General features: G+C 39.3%; 1 protein-coding gene across 1 annotated transcript in view; it reads left to right on the top strand.

Moving 5' to 3' along the window:
* The window catches only part of dock1 (dedicator of cytokinesis 1), a 190,357-nt gene that overhangs the window by 53,306 nt on the left and 109,722 nt on the right, over positions 1–27,329 (top strand). The window contains exons 19-27 of the mRNA XM_031750664.2: positions 688–785; positions 2,463–2,552; positions 3,340–3,440; positions 3,533–3,661; positions 5,532–5,640; positions 10,497–10,567; positions 14,094–14,200; positions 20,528–20,655; positions 24,170–24,265. Coding sequence (XP_031606524.1) covers positions 688–785; positions 2,463–2,552; positions 3,340–3,440; positions 3,533–3,661; positions 5,532–5,640; positions 10,497–10,567; positions 14,094–14,200; positions 20,528–20,655; positions 24,170–24,265 — 929 coding nt within the window. The remainder of the gene's footprint in view (positions 1–687; positions 786–2,462; positions 2,553–3,339; positions 3,441–3,532; positions 3,662–5,531; positions 5,641–10,496; positions 10,568–14,093; positions 14,201–20,527; positions 20,656–24,169; positions 24,266–27,329) is intronic.

Raw genomic sequence — 27,329 nt, 5'->3', positions numbered from 1 at the left:
TCTGGGAATCTCTCAGGACTGTGCCTGGGAAAATGTATGTGAAAAATCTGATTATACAATAAAATGAATTAAAATTAACATTAAATGGAAACTTTTGTTAAATTATAAATTGTTTATTTTGTTTTTTTGCTTACTCCTGGTTTCGTCCATGTGACTATTTGCTGCTTTTAATGGGATTCTGTAGATCACACAGCCACACAATCAAAATAATAAGCTTGTTACGACAATATGAAGTGTTTTATTAATGCACATTTTTCATGTTTGGGACTCGAATTAAAAATCCTAGCCAAAATTTATGCCGCAGAGGCGGAGATACCCTGATTGGCAGAATCTAGAATGGCTCAAACGCAGCATAAGTTTTGAGCAAACACTTATTTTATTTATATTTAATCTCCAAGGAGCCAGACTTTTTCATTCGTTTTCTGTCCACTTCTTGCACCTGTTCATTTTCAAAGGGATTTTTTTCCTTTTTTTGTAAGGACAAAATTGCTAACCTTGTGTTTGGGAAATTTGTAAACTGACGTGAACGTGATAGCGATGTCTTGGAAAAACATGCTAAGCCCTAAATCTCATTGAATGCAAATAGTGGACTTTTTCTTGCACAGTCTCCTTACCCGCCGTTACTATTTTCAGCATGAAAGCTATGCATTGTGTTGACAGCTTTTTGTTTGTTTTGTCTTTTTCCAGTGGACCTACTTGGCCTGCTGAAGTGGCGCTCCAACACCAGCCTTCTGCAGCAGAATCTATGTCAGCTAATGAAGGTGGAGGGTGGCGAGGTTGTGAAGGTCAGAGGCCCAAAATTTCCGCTCGGTTGAGTTAAACCGCTTTCAGTCAAAGCTTAAGTAAACATAAATAAATGCGTCTCACTTTCTTTTGCAATGTTCATCGCCTTGCAAATGTACCTAATTCCTTTGCTTTGACAGAGATCGGCACAAATGGACCAAAAACAGATCTTAACAGCTGTTCACATAAACATGCAGTCACAAACGATGCATACTCTTCCTGAAAGCTACAGCTTCCTGGCAGCAGTTTCACAAATGATGTCGCTGCCTGTCATAAGGAATCGGCTGCCACTTTTTTTTGCTTTTGTTTTAATGGCTTTAGCAAGGAGGGAGTGCGTAGTACCCCACACTGTCTACAGACAGGGAGGAGATGACCTGCTGTCAGAGATTTAGGCAGGGCCTTTAAGTGCTCAGCATGGGGCAGATGAATAATCATTATTTAGAGAAAGTTTTGCACGGGCAGGTTGGGCGCCTGGCAGCTTGGAGCCTATCTAAAGAAGTCCTTCACCTAGACAGTTTTGATCAGGCCAGATAGATGTCTACCACAGCTGGACTAGTTCATTAAACCACAGGAGTGTGATTATTATTACCACCACATTAGCACTCAATTGCTTCAAAGTGCTTCAAGGCTGTCGGTGGGCAATTAGATACCATTTTCATCTTGGCATTTAAAAGACTATTTATCAAAAGAGTATACATTATTTATTCATCATTTCATTTTTTTCCCCATTGTAGTTAACATAAAGCACTAAATATGTTCATAACACGTTTTTTAAAGGTTTCCTGTTCTGTTTTTTTATCTCCCGTCTCCCTAACGTGACACTGTTTGAGCGAAAAGGTCACTGCGCCGTTGTCCTTGTCACGCGGTCCAGCCTTTGTGAGACCGAATTGCACTTTAAACTCCGCATAGCGCACAATGTGTTGGTTTCTCGTTGAGAAGATGATGAATCTCATCCATTCTGAGATGACAGACCAAGCGCAGTAGAGAGTGATGGCTCTGTTCCCGACACTTTTACATCTGTTTTTACATTGCTGCAGAATTGGCTGAGTAAATGGAGCATGTTTCCCCAGAGAGGAAGGGTGTATATAGTTAGTGTTCCTGGAGGTGCTGCTGACAGGGAAATGATCACTCTCTTCATAGAACTATTTTGGTGTATGTTAACAGCTGTAAAGGGTGCATAATGGGTAGCATGGAACCGTCACAGCAGGAGTTCACTTGCCACTTCGGTTGCGCCATTCAAATGATAGAGGCGTATTTAGGGCCGGGGTGACGAACATATTTTTGCTGTGTATTTCTCTATTTTTATTTATCAGTTTGCTTTGAATCATTATAGGATAATGTCTATATAAAAACCTAAAAATGCTATTGCACAGTTTTCCCTAATGCTACACAAAAGTTCAAAATTTCCCAAAGACTCACAATCGGTTTAGCTGTTGTCATGCATTTTGTGTTTTTCATTCCTTTAAATGCCAGTTATCACTTTAATGACACAAACTGAATGTGCATGCCAGAGGAAAGAAATCATGATCAGCTTGACTCAGTTTATTTGACAGAGCCGTGTGGACTTTGTCGTTTTGCTGTGAGATTAGGACTTAGCATATGCATGTTTTATTTTTTGTTTTTGAATGACACGTCTCATTGTTGGCCTGCCGTAACATGCCGTGCATCTGTCATTCTAGTTCCTGCAAGACACTCTGGATGCTCTCTTCAACATCATGATGGAAAACTCTGACAGTGACACTTTTGATACTCTGGTGTTTGATGCCTTGGTAAGGAAGAATCACGCTGTAACGGCAGCGCATAATTTATAATAGAGTTCCCTGTCAGCGCCAATAAACATTTGGACATGTTTGGAGCTCAGAAGCAAATATAATAACTTGTGAAATACTTCATGTGTTAAAATGCTTTTTGACAGGCATCCCTGCTCTGTTTGGTACCCTAATTTGTATGCAGCTACCTGTTTTCTGCCCTTAGTTGTTTATCTAAACTAAAAAATGAACAAACCAATTTTTGGTTGCTTTTTGGCTATATTGTTTTAGTTCTAAAATTTATTTATTCCAGTTATGTACGTTAGCATTGAACTCCACACACTGCCACTCATGTTCCATAGCTGCTGCATTGATTTGCATGAATTCTTAGTGCCTGTGAAGCATTTCCATTGAACATGCTCACATGCTTATTGCAATATATAGCATGAAAAAGACTTTACATTGGGGAAAAAAGGTTATGACTATTAACCTTGTCCTCTCATGGGCTGCAGATAATGGGATTCAAGGTATTAGGCTGAAACTTGTCTAGCATGCATTTCAAAAGAGCACTTTTTGTCATTCACAGAAAGGTGGTAGTAATTGTTTTTTGTTGAGTTCCTAGATTATCTGCAGAGCAGAGAATTGAAAGAAAATGGCTTTCTGCCCAAATGCAACCTTGCTTAATTTCCCAATCTGTTTTGATATATTGAGCAAGACGGGTAGTTTTGGGGGGCTCTGAATTATTAAGCAAGGCTTTCCTGGTGCGTTTAATTTACTTTTTAATAACTAAGTCTTTATTGTTTGATAGGTGTTCATTATCGGGCTTATAGCCGACAGAAAGTTCCAGCACTTTAATCCGGTTCTGGAGACCTACATTCGAAAGCATTTCAGTGCTACACTGGCATACACGTGAGTTTAATTTCTTTACAGAAACATTTATAAACATGCGTGTTCCACTTTATGATTAGCGCATTATCCACACCCTGTGTTTCTATTTGCAGGAAGCTGACAAAAGTTCTGAAAAACTATGTGGACAATGCAGATAAGCTGACAGAACAGCTGCTGAAGGCCATGAAAGCTCTGGAATACATCTTCAAGTTCATCGTCCGATCCAGAGTCCTCTTTAACCAGTACGTATGGTATTTTTTTGCAAAGTGTAACATTGCATCATAATGCATGCAGTTTTGTTATAAAGCTACTGTGAAGAGTATTTTCAGTGTAACTGTGCTCAAGTATGAGTCTGATAAGCTGTCTTATCAAAGCGTAAGCAAGCTTTTGAACTTTTTAAGATGGTCTTTCTAAATTTATCGTTTTTTTCTCTTTAATTGCTGCTGTTCCTTTAAATAATTTCTTGGCTTCAGTCGTCTTTTATAAAAGATCAATGCGTTTTGTAACACCAAGTTTTCTGCAGCACACCTCAGCTCCGGTGTAATAAAGTTGAAACAAGTAAAAGCGAATGGTCTTTGGATGAGGTCATTTCTATGGATGTATTTATAATAGGCTGTGGGGACGTTAAATGAATGATAATATTCGAGAGTTGTGAAATAAAGCTGTTGGTGGCTGAAGGCCTGATGTATGATCCTGGACTAATTAAGTGTGCAGAGTTTGATTGGTTTTCTGTCCAATGTCTAGAGGACACTCTGTCCTTTACCTCACAGAGCACAGCCCTGCCATTCTTTTCTATGTTCCAGTTTGTGCCAAGTGGCTTCTTTCATAGATATCTGAGAGAGAAAAAAAGAAAACTCAAGCTTTATGGTGGTCCCACTTTGTGTTAGCTCTTGTCGGAGTGGTTTCTTCGGTTGGTTGCCAGCATCAAACTCCGTCAAGCCACGGTCGCTGAGTCAGTCGTCATTTTAAATTCTTATGAACTATAAAGTTAGGTTTGATGGAGCCTAACAAGAAGGTGCTGAGGTTACATCAGCAAATGTTTAGCCTTTCACTGTGGGTCAGTGAAGAACTTTTATGAAAGTGCAGAAGAACACCCTAATTGTAGATTTGCCCCCACCTCATTCAATTCGACTGTTATAGCTTTCTAGGGCTCACTGAGCTCCTTAGTGTTGCAGTTGAGCAGCGGCTTTAAGTAATTGTTGTTGCGGGAGCTCTGAGACGGATGCCTCTAATCCCACGATTTCTGTAAGCCCGCAACAGTGGCTATCCTGTACCATGTAATACATCCATTCCCTTGAGATATTGTAGCCACACAAAACCCACGTCTGTGGAAGAAGGCCAGTAATATCTGATGGAGTGGGAATTTAAACACTTTACCTCCATTTCACCTTGCACACTTTTAGTTTCTCTTGCAAGTTTTGATTTTATTTCTCTAAAACTGAGCGGTTGACATGCTAAATTATTTGAAGCTGCTGCTCGGCTCATTTCCACTTAATGACCAGTTTGTTAAGATTTACGGTCTCTGTGAGTGCTAAGAATTTTCATCTTTGAGGGATTATGTGTTCTTTCTTTCCGTGTGTTCCCATACACTTGGAAAAATGGGGGGAAAGCGTTTTCTTTCGCTGTAGTGCGATCATTGGCGTTTGGTCGCTACAGTCTGTGGGCAGCATTTGTTCCACATAACCAAGCTAGCGGAAGGAACATTAGTAATTCGAGTTGGAGAATAGATGAGAAAGTAAAGCCACTGAACCCTAACATTTGCTTGACATTTGCTTTCTGTTCCTTGTATAGTATTCTGGGAAAGTCATTAGCATAGATCATTAATTTTTCTGATTTTTGTTTCCGCATGACAGCAGGCAGGTGCTTCGGGGTCTTGTCATGTTGTTTTAAATGCTAATCTGGCTGGCAGCAAGAGTGATGTCTCTGGTTCTGATCCAAGAATATTTGCACTGATAAAACAGGGCCTTTCTGTCGGCTGCTTTTAATGATTTAACAGGGAAGCATCAAACTCTTGTCATTTCCAGTGCAGGTGGGGCTGTTTACACAGGGATGAAACACACAACAGCCTTGTGATCATCTGCCAGTGTAATTCTCTACTTCATCTCCTCCCAGGCTCTATGAGAACAAAGGAGAGGCTGACTTCATGGAGTCCTTGAGGAACCTTTTCACATCCTTTAATGACATGATGAACAGTAATTCAGAGTACACTGCCATGGTGAAGGTAGGCTGATTACCACTCAAGTCCAACTGCATACTGTTGCTCAACCTTACTGCCAAGATTCATCTGCTGCACTGTGAATAGTAAATAACTGCTGCTGTGTGAATAGTAAATACATCTGATGTGATTAGCTTGGGATGACATATTCTGTAATTGGAGATTAATGTGCCTTGTTAGATTTAAACTATGACAGCGGTTTATTAGATATTAATGCTAACATTCCTTCAGATCATTGCTGCTTACTGTGTTCTGTGCACTGTTTGTTTTCCACGTCTTTTCCACTTATCTCTGTGCAAATTCTTCTTGTTCTTTTTATGTGAACTTGTTAGAGCTGAGAATCAAGAATATGAAAGATAATCTAGCCACTTAAAGTAGTAGTTATAGTAATTAATGACTACTTGATATGCTGTGAGAAAATGGGATGATACTGAGGAATTAAGGAAGCATTCATTCAGCGTAGTATAATTTAAAGTCAGTTAGACTTTACAGATATCAGTGGTGCCAGTTTAGCTCACTGGTGCCTCAAGTGAGCTGAAGTCTAACCTTTGCAGCTCATCTTCCCTCACTCACTTTCTCTGCTTTACATATCTAACCATCACTGTGTTATCAAACAAAGGTAAATGAAAACACGCACTTCAGGGATGTCAGTCTGTCCAGATAGAAAGAATAAACCATCGCGAATTCATTTCAGTTGTTTTGGTCCAAATAGCTGCACGGTCTGACCATAGACCATTGCTATCTCTTTGTCCTTCCTGACTGATTTTCTCTAGTTTTGCTTTTTCTTTGTCATTGTTGATAGTAGGAGATAGTACCTGCAGCCCACACAGGTTGCAAATGTAGGCCACCTCCTCCAGAATGGCACATCCATGCGTGCTGTTGCAAAAAGTTTTGCTGCGTCTCCCAGGACAGTCACAAGACAGTAAAGGAGATACCAGGAAACAGGCTGTTACAAGAGGAGAGCTGGACAGAGCTGTAGAAGGGCCTTAATCCGGCAGCAGGACCGGTATCTGCTCTTTTGTGAAAGCAGGAACAGAAGGTTCACTGCCAGGGCCCTACAAATTGACATCCTGCAGTCTGGTCATGTGCATGTTTCTGAACAGACTGCTAGACTCATCTGCATCCTTTAGTGGGTCCAGCACCATGCAGTTCAACTGCCATTTGCCAGAGAACGCCAAAACCAGCAGATCTGTCGCTGCCACACTGTCAGACCTTCTGTAGTTAAGGATAATGCCTAGAATCATGTGACCAGAGTGCACAGGCAGCCCCTTGATTACAAAGGCATTAATGCCATGGATATTGCCAGTGCCACAGGCTATCCAGGAGCTCAGGGATGCCCAGATCCACCATCACCTTTAAGAGCATTCCCAGATGTTGTTGGGAGCCAATACCAGCACTTGTGGGCCATTCATGTTACTGAGCCACATGTGGATATATCAGCTGTGATTGCAGTGTTTACCCCTCAGCCTGATAGGGTATTGTCGTCACCCTGCCGGCTGGGCGAGCGGGTGACGTAGACACCCAAGTTTGTGAATGCAATAACTCGAGAACGAAGCAACATAGGAGCTTCAAATTGATACCACAGGTGTATCTACTAAAAATCTTAGTCAGGTTCAAATCTCAGTGACTTGGACTTCAAGGTCAAGGTCAAAGTTTTCCAAAACTCTTGTGAATGCGATACATCGAGAAGGAAGTCACCTAGGATTTTGAAATTGATGCAGAATCAAAAAAATTAAGCGCTTTCAAATAGAAAAAAGTGCTTGTATGAATGTGTGTGTGAAAAGCACTCTGTAGCAGTCCATTTACTTGTTTTGTCACACCAATAATTCAGCTTTTAGCTGAGCTGGCTTTTCAGGATTGAAACAGAGGATTTCAGACAGAGTTTGAAAAGAGGTCAGAGGTCAAAAAGAAAAACATAACTAAAAACGTATTTTTTTTTTTAATAATTAAAGCTTTAAAGCCATTCCACATTTCAGATTTCCTAAATAAAATCATGAGACTGTACACGGGCATAATACAGGCATGTTTCAAAGCCGAAACAGTCGAGGTATTAAATGGGTTATTTGCTCGACTATTTTTGGTTCCCACTAAGATGTAACTCATGACATAATCCACTGGAAAGTCACAAGTTCACATTTTTAACTTTCTGAAAAGATTAAATAAACAGGATATTGTTAATGCGCTTTAGAGGTACTATCTTTAGTCACACTATCTGTTATCCACCTGTTTCCTGTCTAAGCTACGATGACTAACTGCGTGCTAGCTGTGGCCTCATACAGTACTTAATTTATAGACATGGTATGAATCATCTGAGTGTTTTTTTTGTTTGTTTGTTTGGTTTGGTTTTTTTGGTGGGGGGTTCTCAGCAACATGTAAATAAAAACTTTGTGTTTTTTCCTTTTGCTTGGTCAGATATTTCCTGATTTTAGAATCATAATCATAACGAGATTGTATTTATTCCAAAGTGTTTGGTCAGTAGTATGCCAGCAATGTTTGGCTTCAGTTTCCATCTTCAGAACATTGTCTGACCTGTCTTGAAAGTAATTATTCGAATCAATTATGAAAAGATAATAAAAAGGATAAATGTATATATTGCACAAACTATAGAAAAGCTCTTAACTCGTGGAAGAAGGTTTAGGGTGTATTACACAATGAAGTTACTGAGGATAACAACTTGGCTTTTCTTGCATCTGTACTTTTATGTGTGTTTGTTCCATGTTAATTTCTGTTGTTTGTCTATACCTTTTTGTGTGTGTGTGTTTGTGTATTTCCTTTTCCTATATTTCACTCTGACCTTGACTGTCCTGATGCTTGGGTCGTCTCTGGCCTTCTGCTCTTTAGCTGCTCCTTAAGGTATTTATTTCACTGTCTTTCTCCTTCTACCTTTAAACCCTCTTTTTTCCCCATATTTACTTGCTTCTGACCTCAAACTCGGCGACCCCAGATTAGAAACAGATACACAAGGATGTTTGTTTATTTGTGTAGATACTCTAAAAGACCCGCACACAGACTCATGCACACTTGCGCGCACGCACGACTATGCTTTTAGAGATAACATAATCACAGGGTACATGCACCTTGGCACACCTACAGTATATCCATGTGCACACTCAACCATATGAGGAGCTCAGGAGTCAATTAGGAGTCAGTTGCTGTGTAATTGGGTGAGATATTAGCTTTACTGTCAGTAAATTAAAAACTGATCTTGAGGAACGGGCATGAAACCGAGGAACCCTGGTTTCTTCCCAAATCCACCCCTGTGAAAGCACTGTGACAGGTGGAAGCTAATGAGTAGTCCCATTATGCCTCTCTGGAAAAAAAAATCGGAGTACTGATGAACATCTGGACAGACCAGCACACATGCAGCTGAAAATCTAATAAATACACACACATTCTCTCTCTTTCTGTTTCTTACTCTCACACACACTGATGTAATCACATGCATAGATTATGTGGGAGCACATACATGTCCAGTGACACTTAACATATAACATTTTTGTGGAACAGGTGGGAGTTTATTCATTCCTGGAAGTGTAAAAAAAGCATTAACAGATGCAGATGACTTTTTATTAGAATAGAGGCTGAATTGCCACCTGAATCAAAGTCAAACACCACTGAAATCTGCCTAATTCTTTTTCCCTGCAGAGAGAGGTGAATGTGAAATATAGAATACTTAATAAGATGAGATCGTATTAAGATGACAGCAGGAGTTTGTTTGGAAGTCATGATTATATCCCTGGAAAAAAAATCATTCTGAATCTTAATTTGCAGTTAGTCTCTGCTGTTCAAAAATGTGTCTTTCACAAAATCCAATATTTAGAAATCATCTACTAAAGTCAGTATTTGCTCTCTTGCCAACCTCATTTGAACATTGCTAATTATTCTTCCACATGTTTTCAGGAATAAACCATGAACAATTTAGAAAAAACCCCAATGGATTGTAATAAGTGATATCCAGTGTGCTACACCTGTAAACCAATTGCGATGAGAGACAATGGCTGAAATGCACCAATGCATTATAAAGACACAACCCACCCTAGCTGAAGTTTAGCGGCAGTCAGTTAGAGAAGAAGTTGTCGTCTTGGCTAAGCATAGCAGTTATGTTACTAGCCTTTGCATGCATGTGCTTGATGACTTACTGACACTATTGATGGACAAATTTAGATCCTATTTTTGTTAATTTACCATAAAGTAAAACATGGTTATGGCTAGGTCCATATCTTTTTGGGCAATGATGCCATTTTGAAATTTTATGCCACCACACTGGATTTAAGGTCAACAGTCAAAATTGAAAATTGATTGATCATGGCCATTTTTATACTCCTCCATTTTCAGAAGCTCAAACCCACATTATTTTAATATGACTGCCTGAGGTCTAGAACCCATGGGCATCACCTAGTCCTCTTTTTAACACTGTACCAGATATTTGATTTGGCTATTCCTAAAGTTCCTGCAACCTCTCTGTCAGGTTTATTTAGTATTTTTAGCCTCTTCCACTTTCTTCACCATTTCTTCTAGACTTATATTGAAAGTTGTGTTACTAAGTCAACTCTAAATCCTTTGTCTTGATTTGCTGATTTTGATGCTTGAAATAAATGAAACTGTTTATCAGTCAATTGTCTAATTAATTTCTAACCTCCAATCTCTGTAATGTATATGGCAGAAAATGTGCACATGTGTGCACGCATGCGTGAGAGAGAAAGCGATTTCAATTGGTATTGGTAGATTGTTGCAAATATTAAATAATGACACATTAAACTCTTGATTATTGACTCCTCTAGTGGCTCACTGAGGGCATGCTGCATGCATTAAGGTGTGAAATGACTTTGTCATATTTTTTTCTTTTTGTTCCTCTCGTAAAGGGTGCTGCACTGAAATACATTCCCACTATCGTCAATGATGTCAAGCTGGTCTTTGATCCCAAGGAACTAAGGTAATTTCATGTTTTGTTACATATTCCTAAACTTTAATGTCATTAAAGTGACACCAACAGCTATCTAAGAGACTTAAACATTAATACAAGTGAACATGCCATTATAACAGATCACACAGTTCTCTGTGAACTTCAAGATTTCTATGTGGGAGTTCAATAATAAGGGACGATACAGAGTACTACAGCAGAGCAGAAAAATGCTTAAATCAGTTGCCTTTTGCAAAGAAACAAAAAGAGTAATTTGCTTTAGTTTGATTGCTTTTGTTAAAATTTCATGTGCAGATTATGCAACGACAGGCTTTTGGAATATTGTGCTTTTTCAAAAGCACAGTTTATTTATTTTATCTGCCTCTCCACCTTAAGCTGCTTTTATTCAACATCTCAACATTCAGTAGCTGTGCTGTGATGGTTGCTGCTTAAAGAAGTTCAGGTTGCCTTGGAAACTCTCCACTCAAATGTCTATTTAAGTTTATGTTGTCTACTGCGCATGTCACCAGCTGTAGCTTAATACTGTTTTATATAAAATACTAACATGCTCATGGATCAAATAATTAATTCATGTTCATGTTAGACAAAACAGAACATTTGACTTCAGAATATGATCATATGTTGTAAACTACTACTAATATTATTACTCTGTAACACAGAGCTGCGTTAGTAAGATGGCCACACTGACAAAAGTCAGGCAGTTACTTGTAACTAGGCTGAGTCTTAATAAATCTCAGTAAAGACTGAAGTAATGTTTTCCTAATTTACTTACAACCACTATAATCAAAGTAGATTAATTCCATCTGCAGCAGTTTAAATGGAAAGGTGTTGACAAGGAGAGCATCTGAAAAGACCCCAAGCACAGAACTATAAACTATAGTTAAAACTTTCCTAGGTTTATGATCTCAAATCCTATTGAATGCAACAATAACCAGTGGATGATGTCACTGTGGCTGTGATGTCCATCTATCCATACAGCCTATGCACAGAAAAGAGCTGACATGAGTAAAAAAAATAATAATACGGTGGTGGACAAAAATGAGCCGGAAGGGAGGTGGGTTGCAAAGTGGCATGCAACGGTAGTAGCAATTGTGAGCCAACTAAAGCAACTTAAATAATGCACTTTAATGTAAGTCTGTATATGTGATTTGCCATAAACTCATAACAGGAATTGAGAATAGCTAATCTGCCAGGGTTGTGGATGAGACTTAAAAGGAGCTGCAAATTATGTAATTTTAACTAAACTCATGTATGTTCAAGTAGTGTGTCATTTTATGGTAATTTTGTTGAAAAATAAACAATATTTCCTCATCTTACATCATAAATACGCTGTACTTTTCTGGGCTTTCTCCACAAAATCAGCAGGAAATTCTACAGTAATTAAAATTAATTACAAACTACGTAAAATTACACTCTATCTCATTTCCTATAAAATACTTAGGCACCTATTAAATTTACTTATCCATTACTTAGATTTTTATACAGTTACATTTCTTTTTTCCAGCAAAATCCATTGCAGGTGCAACGCAAGACTCGGTACACTCAGGTCCATAATATGGCCTGCAACCAGAAAAGTAATTATGATGTAAAATGAGGAAATACTGTTATGCACCATGTAAAATTACTTATGCAGTACTTAAATTTACTTATTTATGTACTCATAGTTTATACTTACACATTTACTTATGATTTTCCTTTGTTTCCTTTAAAAACCTGGCCCTATACACTTTTTCCAGTGTACCTACCTTAAAGTATTTGTAGGTAATTTGTAGTTCGTCACCTCGTCAGGCAAGCGGATGGATGGGCAGCATTGAAGTTTGTGGTTGTGATAACCCGAGAACGAGGTGACGTAGGATCTTCAATTTGATACCACACATGTGTCTCCTAAAAATCTCAGATGAGTTTGAATCTCACTGACCTCTGACCCCCTCGGGTCGGTTTATTATGCTTCTTTTTTATGTTTGGCACTCACAGCTCCCTGGATTCTTGTAAAAAAAAGCTTGCTTTGCCTCTCAGTTTAATTCACGGTTTATAGATCACATCCTTCTGCTTACGTAATATTGCTTCAGTTTCATTTCGTCAGATCAACATGTTCAAAAAGTCTCATCTAATCTAGGAACCATATACTATTCCCTATTCACACATTAGTTGTAGAGAGTTTGCACTACAGTGCCCGTTTTTTGTAGATTCATTAAACTATGTATTCGACAGGAAGTCCGGGTTTTATGTTTTTTCACCCACCAAAAAAATAACGCGAGACAGCACAGCGAGCAGCGTTAGATGCTTTGTTATCATTTCGGTGGTTTAAAAGGCAACGCCATGAGAGAGGCTTTTGATATTAACTTTAATCCTGAAAGCTGTGGTCCTTATGAAACATTCACCTAGCCATAAATCACAGGCTTGGCTCATCTTCCTGTCTGAGCAAAGGTGGCATCAGCTGCTCTTGTTGTTAGCACAAACCTGGCTGAGTGGCTGTGCTGGAGGCAACTAAATTGAAGCCCTGGGGGTTGGGGCGGGTTATTTCATCCACTTCCAAAACCTTGCCTCTCCTCCTTGAGGCATAGCTTGCCAGCATAATGAGCATTAGGCCTCTTCATTTATGGGGGGAAAGAACACTGCATGTTTTGTATCTGTGCTCAAATGTGGATTTTTATTAATAAATGTGTTATTTGTAATGAAAACCTTTTTATGATTTATGTATCTTTTCATTTTCGTTTTACATTTGTGCTTTTTGGGTTGGTTTTTTGTTTTTGCAATGCAGTTAGGTTATCCTAATGACTTTATAAATCTTTAGTTCAGTAGAGTTCATTTGCATTCATGCTTCTTAAATATCGGAAGACATTCAGAATAATGGCAATGTGAGTCATAGGAACAAACTCAAAGGTCTACATGCACCCACAAATGCATTTTCACGTCTTTAGGCTTATTAGACGCTTCGCAGAACATATGTGGGCATACTGTGATTAGGTTTTTAAGTAACATCGTCTCCATTTGACTGAAATCCACTGATGAAGCTATTCTGTGGTGCTGAAAGCCTCAAAGCATTTCTAGGACTTCCTTTTGTTCTGAAAGCTTTTTGTCAAATTACTTTGGAAGGTCAATGTTTGACCAAAAAACTCAGTATGCTTAAGAAAAATGGTGATATGCAATACCGTATGATATAATGAAACCTTTAAACGAAGTATAAAATGTTTCAGCAAAACAGAAGTACCATACCCAAATAAGAAAGTTCCTGTATCCAAACTCACCCAAGAAACCCCCCAAAAAGTGTACTTTATTTGAAGAGAGTGGAGACTACATTACTGAAATTGAACGTAAAGTGTTTTGATATAACGAGTAATTAGTATATCAGTTATCTAAATCTTGTTTACTGTGTTCAATGCCCCAGAAAAAGAAATAAAAACCTAGTTAATGCAACATTTCATGCTGTTTAACAGCTACAAGCCAGGCTAGAGAAAACACATAGACGAGCTTAATCAGTAGGACTGTTTTTTGTTTTGTTTTTTAAATTTATATTGTCCTCTTTGTGTCTCCATAGCAAGCTGTTTACAGAGTTCATCCTAAAAGTCCCTGTGGGTCGCCTGGTAAAACAGAAGCTGGACTGCCTGATTGACATTGTACACAGCGATCTCTTCAATCATCACGGTGAGAGCGCGCACATACAAAAACTGTACCCATAGTTCTTCAGTAAATTCACTCATGGTTCGGTAATTTAGGCAATCACACGGACCACCTGCCTCCCCAAGGCAGTCTTGTGTGAGCTCACAGTAAGGGCTCTCTGGTAGAGTGGAGTAGAGCAGAAATTGTTCTTGTTTTCTGCAACAAGTTAAGCTTGAGTCACCTAGATGTGACTGGAACTGAAGTTCAGGGTTCCCATCTACATAGACTTCAGGTGTCATGGCCTGATTTCTGTTTTATTGTATTTAGTCTTATCCCTTTGACACAGTCATATATTTACACCAAAACTTCAATGATAGCCTTGAGCACCATACTATTGTTTATTTTGGTCACTTTGTAGTAATGTCACATGTGAAGGGCACAGTGTAGAGGCGGCTAATTAGAAACATGCTTATCTCCACCCAGCCTAGCCTGTGGCATCCCAGAGATGAGGCTCAACCAGAGCCAAGAGTTTTGCTGGAGGCACCGTGCGTTCTGGGGTTATTTTTGGCTTGGTCTTCATTTAGAGACAAACATTCTCACGTACTGACCTGTGATTTCAACTAAAGATACAATCGCTGTCTCAATAAAGCATTAGTAATTGAATTTAGTTGGCAGAGAGCGACCACAGGAAGTGAAAAATAGTTAGCCACCAATCATTAGATTAATTTAGCCACTGTCTTAGTACACAATGCTTTGCTACTACTATCTTGTTGGTTTTTTGAAGCCAGAAGTGATCATATTTTCAGGAGGGGGTAGCAAGTTTTGATAGAATGTGTAGATAATTAATTGCTAATAAATACTAAGTAACATTCAAATGAAATACAGAATTTCACTGATCAAAACAATGAGCTGCTGAGCAATTGAATGAGCTACTACTCCGATAAAAGCATTCAAATGCTCAAATAAAAGGCACCACAGGAGGTTTAGTGGCGTTTTGGTGACTGAAGCTCAGGGGACAGCTGGCGGCTTAATAGAATTTAAGAGTTGAGTTATTAAAAACAGCAAAAAAACCACAAGACCTTGGTTGTTCCAGGGTATAAAGATGCTTATTTCTGTTGTAAAGTTGGGTATTTTGACATAGCAGCCTATAAAGACTCATTTTTGGAGACGGTGTCAAGCAGCCACTGGAGTATCTGCAACTACGTGTTTCTTTACCTTTTCCATCTCTGTAGGTTGCTGCTTTTACACACTTATAGTGCAGAAGTCTACGTGCGTTTGTCTGCCGCTGTTCAATTCAGCATGGCCGTACAGAAAACGAATGATGAGGGGGACACTTTGTGTGGGATGTAGCAGGAAGTTGTTGTTTTTTTCCTAGTCATTAATGTCTGATATTGAACATAATGCAGTGTAAATGTCACTGCTTTCAGCTTAATGATCTGCTCCTTACATACTTTACAAACATAAAATTGTCTCTGTGTCGGTAAGTAACTATTGAAGGCCAGTGCTCAGTGCATCGTCCTCTGGTCATTACTATTGATCTGTTGGTATAATTATGGACAGCCAAGCCCCCCCCCCGATGTTCGCGAATGGACTGCTGATCAGCGGGAAGAGTTGTTGCTATAATGTAGATAAGGATTATCCTGCTGCTTTAAAAGCATGTGTGCTGCTCGATTCTGACAACAGTTCCTTGCACTGGTGCTTTGAACATCTGTAGTAGGCTCTGAGGTGCTAGCTGGTTTCAAGCTGTGCAAAAGCACTCACGGAGAGGGCTTAGTTGCCAGGTAAATTTGTCCTTTCCATCAGTATGCGACAAGCAGTCGAATTAGCCAGACAGTTTTTAAGGTGGTGTAGTAAGCTGTAATAAGTGCCTATTCCCAGGTGGTCCATAAAAGGTTCTCTTGCCAACTAAACCCAAAATGAAATGTACTGGAATGCTTGGAGTAAATCAAGGCTCAGTGAGCTGCATCTTACCTTTCTTAGCATTTTCTATCAGTGCGATCTGAATGCGTTCACCCATGGAAATACTTTATTTCCTGCAGGCTGCACAGGCATTAACATATTAACTATTTTTGTTGAAAAGCGTGTCTTAAATTAGTTTATTTTAGCCCCCAGTGGGCTTAATTCAGTTCAAAATGACAACTTTAGAGAATAAAGAGGACATCTCTTTCTCCAAGGGTTTTATATATATGTCTGAAATTGAAATTCTCTGTGTGAAATGGAATTGGTATGCATATACAAATCTTAGCTTCGAATAAGAACTGCATTAATTTAGAAAGTTTTTCATTCGTTCATTCTTTTTTTTTAATAAGTTTTGGAGGCAAAATGTTGCGTCACCTTCAGTGCTGACGACGTAAAAGGAGTGTGTGAGATGGGTGCATAAATCGCGTTGAAATTGGCTCATTGTAAGAGAACAAATATGTCAGCTGCTCTCTTGGTCTGTGTTAAAGGGGGAAATTACTGTAGCGTCTAAAATCTGTTTGTGCTGGAAGTTAGAGGAAAACACTCGTGGCCTAGCTTGATAGTTCCAGTCTGCTTGTCCCACTCATACCATGCTGGTATAGTGTGTGTGTATGTGTTTGCATGCAACAGTCTGTGTGTGTACGTAGTGTCTGTGTCCATTTAGGCGTCTGTTCCCACCTGCTTTTTAGTTTTGACAAGCAAAGATTGAAACGCTTTAAGAATCAGGAGCTTGTATGATCCACACAGTGCACTTAAAGCACTTAAAGATTTTAAGCACACACACACACACAAAATACAGACAATAGATATATTTAAAATTGTATCAGGTGGCTGAAGCACCAAAATCCTTTCACTCTAGACACCATTGTCAGTTTCACCATACATTTACTTCGAGGTTTATAAAAGTAAAAGCTTTATGTGAATAGAGCAGGCTCCCGCGAGGAATACCATAAGAGCTGCCAGCTCAACCTTTAATCGCAATCTTTTGTGCCAAACAATGGATATGTCTTGATATGTGATGTGTTTTGGCACGTTACAAATGAGATGCAGGACTGTGAAAAAGTCTCGAAACTTCCCTCATTTCTTTATATTTTGTTTCCAAGGACCAAGAGTTTCTTGCATTTTTTTAAAAAAGTTTTTCTGTGGAAATTGTTTTGTTTTTTTCAGTGTAGTCCATGTAGATTTCCATCTTTAGAGGAATGTGTTTTGTTGTTGTTGTTGTTAGGCTACTGTCATATAAGTCATTCAAGCATTAAAAACAACCTAACCTAATGTGCTGCTCACTGAGGCCTCATCAGAAATGGTCTCAGTGGTAGGTTGGATGTCGAGGAGCCAGTTTTAAGAAGAAATCGTTGTTTCTTCTTAATGGATGGAGTGATGTGTGTCAAATTTTTGGTTCAATTTGTTGTCGTTGTGTACAGAGGAGTGCAGAAGTGAGATAGAACAATAGCCTATAGTCATTTGGAAAACACGGCGGAGGCTCTGTCATGGTTTGGGCATGGGGATCTTTTTAAAATTCACAAAATTATAAATGCAGAAAAGAACCATCAGATTTTGATCTATAACACAGTAACATCTGGACACCATCTCATTGGCAGTGCCTTTAACACTAGGGCCTCCCCAGAGCTCAGATCTCAACATTATTGAAGCTGTGTGGGATCATCTTTGCAGAGTACAGAACAAAAGTGAGCCAAAATCCAAAGAACAAGATTTGGAGAACTATTCCTGAAGACTACTTAAGGAAATTGCAAGAAAGCTTAGCTAAGAGAGTTCATTTCAATAAATTGCTTCACCTAATTCCTATTTTCCAGGAAAATTATAAAGAGATGAAGGGTGACTCAAGACTTTTGGAAAATATTATATTACTGAACTGCATCTAAATGAATTGCATCAGTGCATCACTTATTTTTTCTGTATTTGGAACATCTATTTAGTTTAAATACTATTATCAAAGAGGAGCTCCAGCTTAATTATTTTTTATATTAGAATCATTAAAAGCCATTCAAAGTCCATCAGCCATTCAGTCCAGCAGCTACATGAGATCTCTTAGATTGCTAGCAGGGAATAAGGTTGTAATTGATGCACTAATCAGACCCTGTAAAATTAAAAATTACATTTTTGATTCTCCAGGAGGATTTATTTGTTACACTGCTAGTTATGCATAGTGCAACATCATTATGCTTTCTGTGTGGGTCTGTGGTTTACAGCTAATTTCAGTATTACCGAAAACAAACCGCTTGTGAAGACACGCTCGCATCTGTCAAAGGTGGCTTTGGTGTTTTTCATGCATGTCGTGCTGTATCGACAGCAATTTTGTTGTTTGGCTTCATGAAATCATTACATACTACCCAATTAGACACGCACTACATTTAGTAAGGGAGGTCACAAAATGCTAAAGATTGTTCGCTTTCTGTGGGTGTTATTCATAAAGAGGTCACAGTAGTTCATGCTGTTCATTAGGTTGCGTGCAGCATTGATGGAAACTTTTATGTGTGTTTTGATGTGCAGCGAAGTAACAAGTTTATTTGCTTCCAGCTTAATGACTTATTAAAGTTGCGATATTATCTGTGAAGCAAAGAGATTGTATTGATTCTGAAATAAAATCCATTGCTTGGTGGCCATTTAGAGCAGCAGCATCTCTCCATCTTGAAGTCATAAAGATTTTTATTTGAAGAACACAATTGTTGCCTGATTCTACAACCATACTGGGGACAATTTCACTTAGTGTACTCATTGTAGGAAATATGTCTTTTTTCAGTACTGTCTCATAGGGATTACCAGTTTGTAGCTTGCTATATGTTGTAGCAGACAGACGGCTGCAGTAGGATTGCTTTCTACTTCATAACTCTGTTAATTATTTACTTTACGAATTGACTAATTGGCCCCAATTCCTCTAATTACTACCAGAATAACTCCAGTGTTTGTCCCTTGACTTTAAATGTGATCCCCACACATCCATACACAAACTCACAATGAAACCAATGAGGTTGTATTAAAAATGTGATAAATCTGCAGCAGACTGCCTCGGGTTTACCTTCCAGCAGTAGAATGGATGCCAGCTCATCACTTCTGTCCTCTGTGTCCAAATTGACAACAAAATTCTCCATCGTCTTCGTAAGGAAATTCACCTTTTGATCTCCTTCTTAAAATTAAGTAATTTGACAGAGTTAAAAAGGAAAGTTATGGTTTTCAGCTGCTCTTAATTGCTGTTTTACTATTAAATGAGTGCAAACGAGCAGAAAATAATTTTTTAGTCACATAAAACTTTGCCTGTTACGTGAAACTCCAAAGTTTTACATTGACACCACCATTCATTAGCTCACCCAGCCAATGGTCAGATGGGCTTATGCCATTGAGATGTGTCTGTTAACCTTCCGTCCACAATTCACAAGAGTTGCCCCAGAATTGAAGCTGTTTTCTGCGTAGCTTTTTCACATTATTGTTTAGGACTTTTGGCCATTGTTCTTTTCAATGTTGCTTCAGTTCATTGAGTTTTGCAGGCCCGCCACAGCATTTCACAGGGGTTGAGGTCGGCACTTTGAAAAAGAAAAGAATCACAGTGCTGCAATGGCCCAGTCAGGCATTCTGTTGTGCTTTGCATTATTGTTCTGTTATATGAACCAATTTTGGCCAAGTTCTACCTGTCAGACAGATTGCCTCACATTTGACTTTGGAAAGCAGCAGAGCTTTTGGCCGACTGATTGCAAGACATTGTGCCAACACACACCTGAATGCTTCTGACCAGCAAACTGTGGTTACACAGTTAATCAAGTGCATTTGATTAGTACTGTATGACTGCTACTTACCTTCTTAATTCCTGTGGAAGCAGTATTGGAGTACCTTTTCACAACTGCATATCTTTCTGGTTTAAATTTTTATGGACCAGTTTAGCCAGTTTATCCATATTTTTAGGTTTACTATTGTAATCTAAGGGGTGGTTTAATAAGACGGTAATAAGATAAGACGTTTCATGGCTGACTAGTCTTGCAAAATGATTATGGCTGCAACTGGCTTTTGTTTTGATAGTGTTGCTGTCAAGTACTTCCTGTTTCCAAGTATCTAAAAATGTATTTGAACTACAGAAAAACTTTGAATTTAGTGTAAGTCTCAGTGTGACTATGTGACACGTACAGCTTTCTTTTTTAGAACAATAAAAGGGATTAAAAGTGCAATAGGTAAAATAGGAGCATAGCTATTCTTTGGGATTTTGGGAGCTTTTTTCCACAGTTGTTTAATTAATAAATGTATGTTGTTTTAATTTACTCCTCGGAGATGTGGGAAAGTCATTAATAAGCTACATGTTTCTGGATCGAGTGTGTCAAGAACATATGCTGTACCGCTTCGTGTGATCTATCATCTGCTCCATGTGTTGAGTGTCATCACGGATGTGTGTATTTATCGGCGTCCCTGCAGATTGCCGCGAGATCCTGCTGCCACTGATGACGGACCAGCTGAAGTTCCACCTGGAGAAGCGGGAGGAGTTGAAGGCTTGCTGCCAGCTGCTTAGTGACATCCTGGAGGTGCTTTACAGAAAAGATGTGGTGAGTAATTCAACTCTGGAGCTTTACATATTTTTATTTCCCTCTTGAATAAACAGTAGCGTAATAAGGCAATCTAGGAATACCTCCATAAAGAAAAAAACCCCTCTTTTGACTGTGGTTATTATACTTAATAACTGTTTATTAGTATGCTGTTCTCAGTTTGTTTTATTGCCCTGCATGGTCTGAAAGGAGCACGTTTTACGACAGTATTAATTTACTAACATGTAGAGGTGGCTGTGCTCAGTAATTCATTTCTATGGGTTGCTAGAGGCCATTCAACACTGAATTTTATCCAATAGCATTGTAATGAGTTCTGCTTAACCCTGTGGTGCTTTAGAATAGAGGGACTATTCATTATCAGCCTAGCCAGTTATTTTATACAATATTCAGTCTCTTTCATATTATCAGTATTTTTTTTTAGCTTTTTGCATTTTTTTAATTAAAAAAATGCTGAAAGTTTATTTGTTTTAAATTAATCATTTGTCAAACATAAATGTCCTTGATACCAGTTGACCTCTAGTTTGGAACCATAAAGCGATGTGGTCCATGTGATGATGAGCAGTATCAGTGTTGGTCACAGAGCCAGTTTTGTAGCCAGTAAAAGTTAAGTGTTCTCTGCCTCGGTGCCAGTGACAGCTGGGACTGCTGGCATTAGATTTTTCAGGTTGTCCATTTTTATTCGGACTGGCTGAAAAAGTCCACACAGTTCATTTCTCCATATCTCAGGATCACTGTGTTTTAATTAGTCTCAAGAATGAACTGATTAGAAGTTGTTGGTCAAAGATGACAGCCTGCGGCCATCATAACACATCGACTAAAATGCTTTCTGGCTGTTATTAAATGCTGTAACTCGGGAATAAAGGGAGAAACGGATGTAAACTGGAATTTGATTAGTTGCCTCATGCATACAGCTGTGAGTTATTCTTTGTTCAGCGCTACTTTACAGCCAAGTCATTACTATTATGAACAGTACAAATCCTTAAAATAATTACTTTTTTTTAATTATTTAATTTCAGAAAAGTAAGAAATGCAACTTATTTTTATTTCTAAGTTGCTCAAACAGTTTCACATAGGATTTTTTTTTCCAACTTTCTATCAGCTCATTTTTTAAGCGCAAAACTCTTTCTAGAATTTTTAAACTTGAGCCCCCGTCTCACACACACAGGTATCGGCCCCTTACCTCAAACGCTCAAATGATAGCAGACATGCTCACAAACACACACTGTTTTACGAGCGCGTTTGATCCTCTTCCATGCCCAGACTCCTGATGTCCTCCCTGAGGCCCTCTCAGACTCTTGTCATTGATCACGACCGTTCAGCCTCCCACACTCCACTCTGCTAGGGATTATCCACCTCTCCCACTTGCTCTGGCTTTTACACCCCTCTCTCGCTGTTTCACAAATTGCTGAATCCTCTCACTGTCTTGCTCTCTGTCATATCTGTCCTGCAGATCAGCACAACCAAGGCTTTCAGAGACTTAGATGCTCGCAAAAATACGGAGAGTGAAAACCTCTGTAGATATGTCTGTCTACTTAAATTTCATCAAACAATTTGTCTTGTCAGCAATAAATATCTAACTGGATAAGCCTCTTTTACATAGCTAGATGTTAAAAAAAAACTTCCCAGTCCATTCCTGCCCTGTATTTGCTTGGTTGACACTGGTCTAGACACAGGCTGAACCAGTTTATTCTCACAAATACTGTGTGCATACAGTATTTGTGAGTTGTTCAGCTGCAGACTGCATCATGTAAATTATTGAAAGTTTTGGCTGGTGTTGCAAAGATAAGCCTCCTTCGAAAAACTCCCCCACGCCAGGTACAGACAGCAATAGTAACAACCAGGCGATCTGATCAGAGTCGGGGAGTAATCCATGACTTGGTGTGACAGTAAAACAAGATTTTAAAACTGCATTGTCATAACATCTTAGTAAGGATTCATGCACATAACACATGTTAGGGTAATCTCTTTGTGTTTCCTGAGTCTGGAAGAAGAAGAATACTTAGCCAAACTGACCAAATATAATTAGTGCTCTTAAATTTCCTTGTTTTTTCAAGTACTGTGCAAAAATCTTGTGTCATCTCTCATTTCCTCTCACTTCCAAGGACCAGATGTTAATGTAGAAGGAAAAAAACCCTTTTGACATTGGTTGTTTTATCAATCATTTTGAGTCCAGTCCTGCTGCATAGCTACTTTTAAAAGAATGATTTTTAATTTTGTTATGCCACTTCACACTGATCTAAGCATAAAAATGGGACCTGTCCCAAAGGATGCATCTGGACATGAGAGACAACTTGGCAAAGACCAATTTTAAATGGTATCTTTAGGCACTTTGTTGCTAGCAGCCTGTCACAAAAATACATCATTTGTTGACATTTCTTTAGTTCAGTCTATGAAAAATACCAACGATAACAGTTTGACAGGTATAAAATTGTATTTTTGCACCAAGGAGGTGATTCCCAAAGAGCTATTAGCTGACGACTTGAAAAATGTGAGTAAACTGGGCAAGTGGAGGACAAAAAAGAAGGGGTAACACTGGGAAAAAAAGCTATCCATGGCAGATGAACGGTGTCAAAAAAGAATCTAGCAAAAGCCCTTAGAGATGCATCTAGCCCTTCAGCTTAACCATCTATTGTTCACTGAAATCTCATCATAAATGGTCTCAGTGGAAGGGTGGCTGTCAAGAAGCCATTCTTAAGGAAGAGAAATGCGGAGGAAAGGCTGAGGTATGCCAAATTACACAAGAACTGGACTGCAAATCAGTGGCTGCAGAACTTATGGAGTGATGAATACAAATTTGAACTTTTTTGCTTCAAATTGTCATCGGTATGTATGAAAGAAGACAGGAGAGAGGTACAACAGTGAGTGTCTGCAGCCATCTGTAAAACACTGTGGAGGCTCGGTCATGGTTTGCGGCTGCGTTTCAGTCACTGTTGTTAGCTGATGGAATTATGAATGCAGAAAAGTACTGTCAGATTTTGATGTTGAGCCTGGACCTCAATATTATTGAAGCAGTGTGAGGTCATCTTGAAAGGGAACAGAACAAAAAAGCCAACATCCAAAGAAGATCTTTGAATGTCGTTCAAGAAGCCTGGAGGACTATTCCTGAAACTGCAAGAAAGCTTGCCTAAGAGCATTAAGGGTGTGTAGAAGAATAAGGTGGTGTTGACTTTCAAGCTCATTATATTTTTACATTCTCTATTTTTCCCTTACGTACTTTATTTCCATTAATATTTACAAAAAATTGCTGCACCTATTTCCCATTATCCTACCAAAACATAAAGGAATTACTGATGGCTCAAGACTTTCATCATCCTGTATTTTTTTTCTAGCTGTTCACCCGAATGACCACAATTCCCTTGAAATCTGAGCTTCTGTCAGGCCTCATAAGTTTGGACTGATATTCTTTCACTTTAAAAAATCTTGGAGGGAGGGTTAGGGTTTGTGTCATTATGTTTTTTTTCCTCTACTTTTAAGTGATGATATTATTCATATATTCCTACTGTGTTATGTACAGGGTCCCACCCAGTGGCATGTGCAAATCATCATGGAGAAGCTGCTGAGGACCGTTAACAGGACAATCATTTCTATGGGTCGCGATTCACCTCATATCGTAAGTGTAATTCTCTGCTTGGATACCACGCAGTATATCATGCTAAGCCCGCGACTCTGTTTGATTTTTGTGGTTATTTTTTTTTATACACATACATGCACACAATTTTAGAGGCACATGTACCGCAACCAGATTGACTCCCACAGTCACGCAGCAGCCACAGTTCCAATCCAAAAGTATCATTAAAGGTAAAGGCCTACCTTGGCAGATTGCTTTCACACTCCCTCAGTCTAAGAGAGGCTTTGATCTGCTCATATCTTTCTCCAGCCGGTTGTTTTTGCGCCGGCGTGTCTGTGTGTGTTTTCCTTTTGCTTTGCTTGTGTGTCTTATCCTCACTTATTAGTACACTTCTGGTGCTCTGTGCTGTAATCTAATCACTGTATCACCCCACCGTTGCCTTTAGCATCCATCTTCCCATCACTCTCTCAGCCAGAGCTTGGTAGCAATTAATGCTCTTATCAGTCATCCTGTAAATATGTAGTCTGTCTGATGTGTGCGAATAAGGCTTCACCCATTTTCTTCAGTCCCAAACGGCAATTAGTACAACTGTATTTTTAGTCGGAAATGTGAACTTCTGTCTTGTTTGACTTTTTCTTTTTCTTCCTTTTGAATAATTTCTTTATTAGAGCTGCGTGTAGTTTGTGTTGTATTGTCTTTGAAAATTAGACTTTTTTTCATCATTGACATTCGTATTCTTACAGCTCTGTAAAATACAGCTTAGTGATGAGCCTATAGACATTTAGTAATGACAAATATTCACACCGCTTCCATCGGGGAGCACCAGGATTCACCATCACATGTTTAAATGGAAGCTTTTATTACCAGTAACTGAGCCACGCTGGCAGAGAATGATTTCATAAAGCCCGGAGTCGCCACTGAGTGATCATCTAGTGTGTTTGTGTGTGTGTGTGTTATGTCACAGTGCTGTAATATGTCCACAGCCCTGACGCTTCATCTCCTGTGTTCGGTCTTTCTGTCTAGGTTGCAGCGAAGGGATTTTTGCAGCAGAAATTCAGTAACTGCTTCTTTTGTCTCTCGCTCTCTCTTCTAAAACTATTCCGGCAATGCACCAGCTAATCTCATAGATGGGAAGCCCTCCGTTGTGTAACAGATTGCTAAGCATACATCACACTAAATAATGTCAAGCTAATGAAGCTGCGAGTTGAGCTAAGGCCGTCCCACTGCCCATTTTCTCCCAACCAGCAGCCTGGAGGGCGTCTAGGGCTCCCACTTGCTCTCCCACTGTAGTTCTCTAGTCGATTCATTGTTATACCAGCTATTCAAATAGTGCACTGTCCTGCCTAGCTCATAGTCAAACAGTTTTAAAAGTTAAATCTGAAGATAGATTTGATCTCTGTGGACGTTTTGTTAGAGCCTGGGTCAACTGAACAGCTCACATCTCCTCACACCATTTCCTGTTTGTTGCTTTTCCACTGTAGTGGCAAGTGTCTAAAAGGCTGTCAGTATGATGGCATATGCAGGCCTCCTCTTGACTGTATTACACTAAGTGCATCTATTTTAGTGTCCACCTGTGGCGTAGTTGAAACGGTGTTCCTTGCCTTGCAACAGCGAGTGCTGGCATGTGCTGTGGAAGACCGGCCTCCTTTCTAGTTAATCAAACTACTCTACCCACGACCTGTTTTGGTCCGTGTTGAAACTATCTACTCTGTATACATATGCTGCCACTGGCCTCTATTTTACTTTGCTCCTCGAACAAAGCTTGGGTTTATTGTCCCTACCGACCCCGACCTTTTGTCAGCGGCTGCCTTTATAGCTAGCTAGCATCTGCACTTGACTGCCTTGACATTTTAAGCGCCTGAATATGATTTTGCATCAATGTGCAGAGTGTCCTTTTACTCAGTGGGATTTAGAGGTTACATGAAAGCCTGAGGCTCTTTTACTCAAACACATTATACATTATATAGCACTTGGGACAGAAATTGCATTTGAACTAGGTCCCCAAATGATTATTTAATGATGAATAAGGTAGGCGTGAATTTTTAAAAGCTATGAGACCCAGTTAGTGCTGCTAGCAGTGTTGTTGCTTTCTAATCAGAGGGCTGTTGTTGCTGCCTCTGGGTACAGATGCCTACTCTGCAGGCAGCTTGCACGCTGCTGCTCACACAACACCGCATCCAACCACCGACCTTGTTCTTCTGAGTGGCAGCCTCTTACATTTAGATTTATGCATCAACGTTCTACTCTGTCTCCCGCCCGTCTCTCGCTCTCTTCCCTTTCTGCTCTCTCCTGGCAGCGGTGGACACAGAATGTTGATGAGAAAGCACGCAGTGACGACTTTGGGGGCGTTGGTTTTGTGGCGTGTTGTCACTGCAGTGCTACGCCTGTTAGCAACTTGGACACAGCATCATAGCATCATCTTTGCATTCATGTCCACCCTCACACAGGTTGAAAGAAGTCCTTGAATTGAATACATTTAGATTATGGCTGTAGCAGAAACATTTAGCCTGTTTCCGTGGAAAGCACCAGGTTCTCCCTTTATGCTCTTATTTCTTCTAGTTTAAGCTTCTGGATAGACCCTTGCAGATAGACAGAAATAGGAAGATGCAAATGTATAAAAAAAAAGAAAAGAAATCTATCTTTTCCATGCAGCAAAACCACAGAATACAACCTTGCTGTATAAATGTGTTACGTTAGATTTACTAGTTTTTGCATAATTTTGTTATGGTTCAGGAAATACCTAAATATGTTTGCTGACAGAATTGATTAAAAGACTTGAGCACATATTTGAAACTCTTGACAGCTTGGTTTCCCATGATGTTGTCAAGAAAAAAAAACACTGCTGAACTTTTTTGTGGACACAAGTTCTCAAGACTACTCAAAACATGTTGCAGTGATACTTGGCTGCAGTGCTCCACAGTTATCCTCATGATTTTCCTGCAGTGTGCAGAGGGAACGAACTGGAAAGCTGCAGGGGAAGGACTCTGTGTTATTGATTGACAGTATGGGGCTGACCAGCTATAGGTGCTAGAGCTTTTTTCCTTTGCTGCGTGCACTCACTGACTTAATAGTGTAAATTGCGATACAGTCATTCCAGGTATGCATG

This window comes from Oreochromis aureus, linkage group 8 (assembly GCF_013358895.1).
Source record: "Oreochromis aureus strain Israel breed Guangdong linkage group 8, ZZ_aureus, whole genome shotgun sequence".
NCBI lineage: Eukaryota > Metazoa > Chordata > Actinopteri > Cichliformes > Cichlidae > Oreochromis > Oreochromis aureus.
Note: the sequence above shows the minus strand (reverse complement) of the source record. Positions and strands in the feature narration are given on the sequence as shown.